The sequence below is a fragment of the Lactuca saligna genome, chromosome 4 (genome assembly GCF_052625555.1).
Source record: "Lactuca saligna cultivar CGN05327 chromosome 4, ASM5262555v1, whole genome shotgun sequence".
Taxonomy (NCBI): domain Eukaryota; kingdom Viridiplantae; phylum Streptophyta; class Magnoliopsida; order Asterales; family Asteraceae; genus Lactuca; species Lactuca saligna.
Window position 1 is genome coordinate 102,596,088 of NC_136420.1, and position 1,963 is coordinate 102,598,050.

Consider the following 1,963-nt stretch of genomic DNA (forward strand, 5'->3'; position numbering starts at 1 on the left):
ATGCTGCATGACCCAATTAGGATTCCAGCTTGTTTCTCATCGGGTTCCGATGAACCTCACTCCACAACTGTTACAAAGTCCGGCCAGACCCTTTTCATGTCCGTTTACAAGACAAAACTCGCCGGAGACTGCCGTTGCATCACCATAACCTGGTTCAAACACTTGCTGCTTCATGGTTTATCGGTGTCCATTGATGGACCGGAGTCACACTCACCGGAGACTGATCAGTACACCTGCAAGGTGGAGCTAAAACCATGGTGCTTCTGGAGAAAACAAGGGTCCAAGAGATTTAGCATCGAGGGTAAGGCTCTTGATGTTTTCTGGGATCTCAAGGCTGCGAAATTTCATGGTGAAACTGAACCGATCTCCGAGTATTACGTTGCGGTGGTCTGTGATCAAGAAGTGGTGTTGTTGCTTGGTGATTTGAAGAAAGACGCTTATAGAAAAACAGGTTGTAGACCAGCTTTGATTGATCCCATTTTAGTATCAAGAAAAGAACATGTTTTTGGGAAGAAAAAGTTCTCAACGAGATTGAAGTTTCAAGAAAAAGGACGATTTCATGAGCTCTCGATTGAATGCAAGAACGGAAGCGGCGGAGATGGGGTTGATCCGGCGATGGAGATAAGAATCGATGGACAGTTGATGATCCACGTGAAGCACCTTCAATGGAAGTTCAGAGGTAATGAATCTATTCACTTCAGCAAAGTAAAAATTGAAGTTTATTGGGATATTCATGATTGGCTTTTTAGTCCTGGTTTAAGGCATGCATTGTTTATCTTTAAACTCTCTGTTCCGGCGACTTCTCCGGCGATATCAACACCATATTCTCCGTTGTCTTCACAGAGTTCTGGTTTAGAAGATTGGTTACATGAGTTTTGCCTCTTTCTATATGCGTGGAAGGTTGAGTGAGATTATAATATGTATCGAAATTGGTCAAAATCTCGAGATGATCTAGGTGTACTAATGATGTATATACAAATACTTTTGAATATGACGAGGCTTTATGAGGTTAAAAAGTAAACACAATCTCATCATCTTTCTTATATTGAACGAAATATTCAAGGTCACACTCATACAATATCTAGTTGTATATATTGGGATTTTGTTTTCAAATTATTTAGGAAGTTCGATTGTGATAATGATTTTTTCTTCTGTTTTATGGAAAATAGAACAATATGATAATATGATATAACTCATTAAATTGATGTTTCTTAAAAACAAGATTGTCATAACATGGCATGTGGGAAGGGGAGCACATTTATTATTAAGGTTATTTGTGTAGTAGCGGGGCCAAGAAAAGGCCACTATTTTTAGTGTCTGGTTACCCATGGAAATGGGATTCATCTTTATTCTTGCTTTTTGGACCACCAACTTTTACAAAGGGTTCAAAAAATAATAAAAAGGTAAAAGTGTAATCTCATGTGGGTGTAACACCACAAGGGAAGTTGGGAGTTGGGACACCTACACATATGATTTTCACTAATAAGTTATAACATCCTCAATGTTATAATTATTTTCAAGATACGTATCACGTTATTACCATATAAGCAATGTATAAATATGTATATAACAACCCAATATTTTAGATCAATATAAGTCTAAACTACAATACTATGCAAGTAATTTAAAATCATAACATCTATATAGTAAGAACTTTGAATGCTATAGGACATGTGTATATAAATTATTGTATAAACATATCTTTGAAAACCATACTCCTGTGTGTATATATATATATATATATATATATATATATATATATATATATATATATATATATATATATATATATATATATATATATCATAAAATCTACATATGAATCATTAGATTATTCATCTGTAAAATGATTCACAAGAAAAAATTCTCAAAAAAACATCTCGATGATTCATTTATACAATGATTTTGTTGTTATTCACTAAAATTATCATAAAAATGAATTTTTTCTTAATTTACTTAAAAA

General features: G+C 34.1%; 1 protein-coding gene across 1 annotated transcript; it reads left to right on the forward strand.

The window, feature by feature from the left end:
- On the forward strand, positions 1–909 carry LOC145039988 (uncharacterized). Its single transcript, XM_078987982.1, has one exon. It carries the CDS (start codon positions 1–3, stop codon positions 907–909), a length of 909 nt encoding a protein of 302 aa, XP_078844108.1.
- Positions 910–1,963: the final 1,054 nt, after the last annotated feature.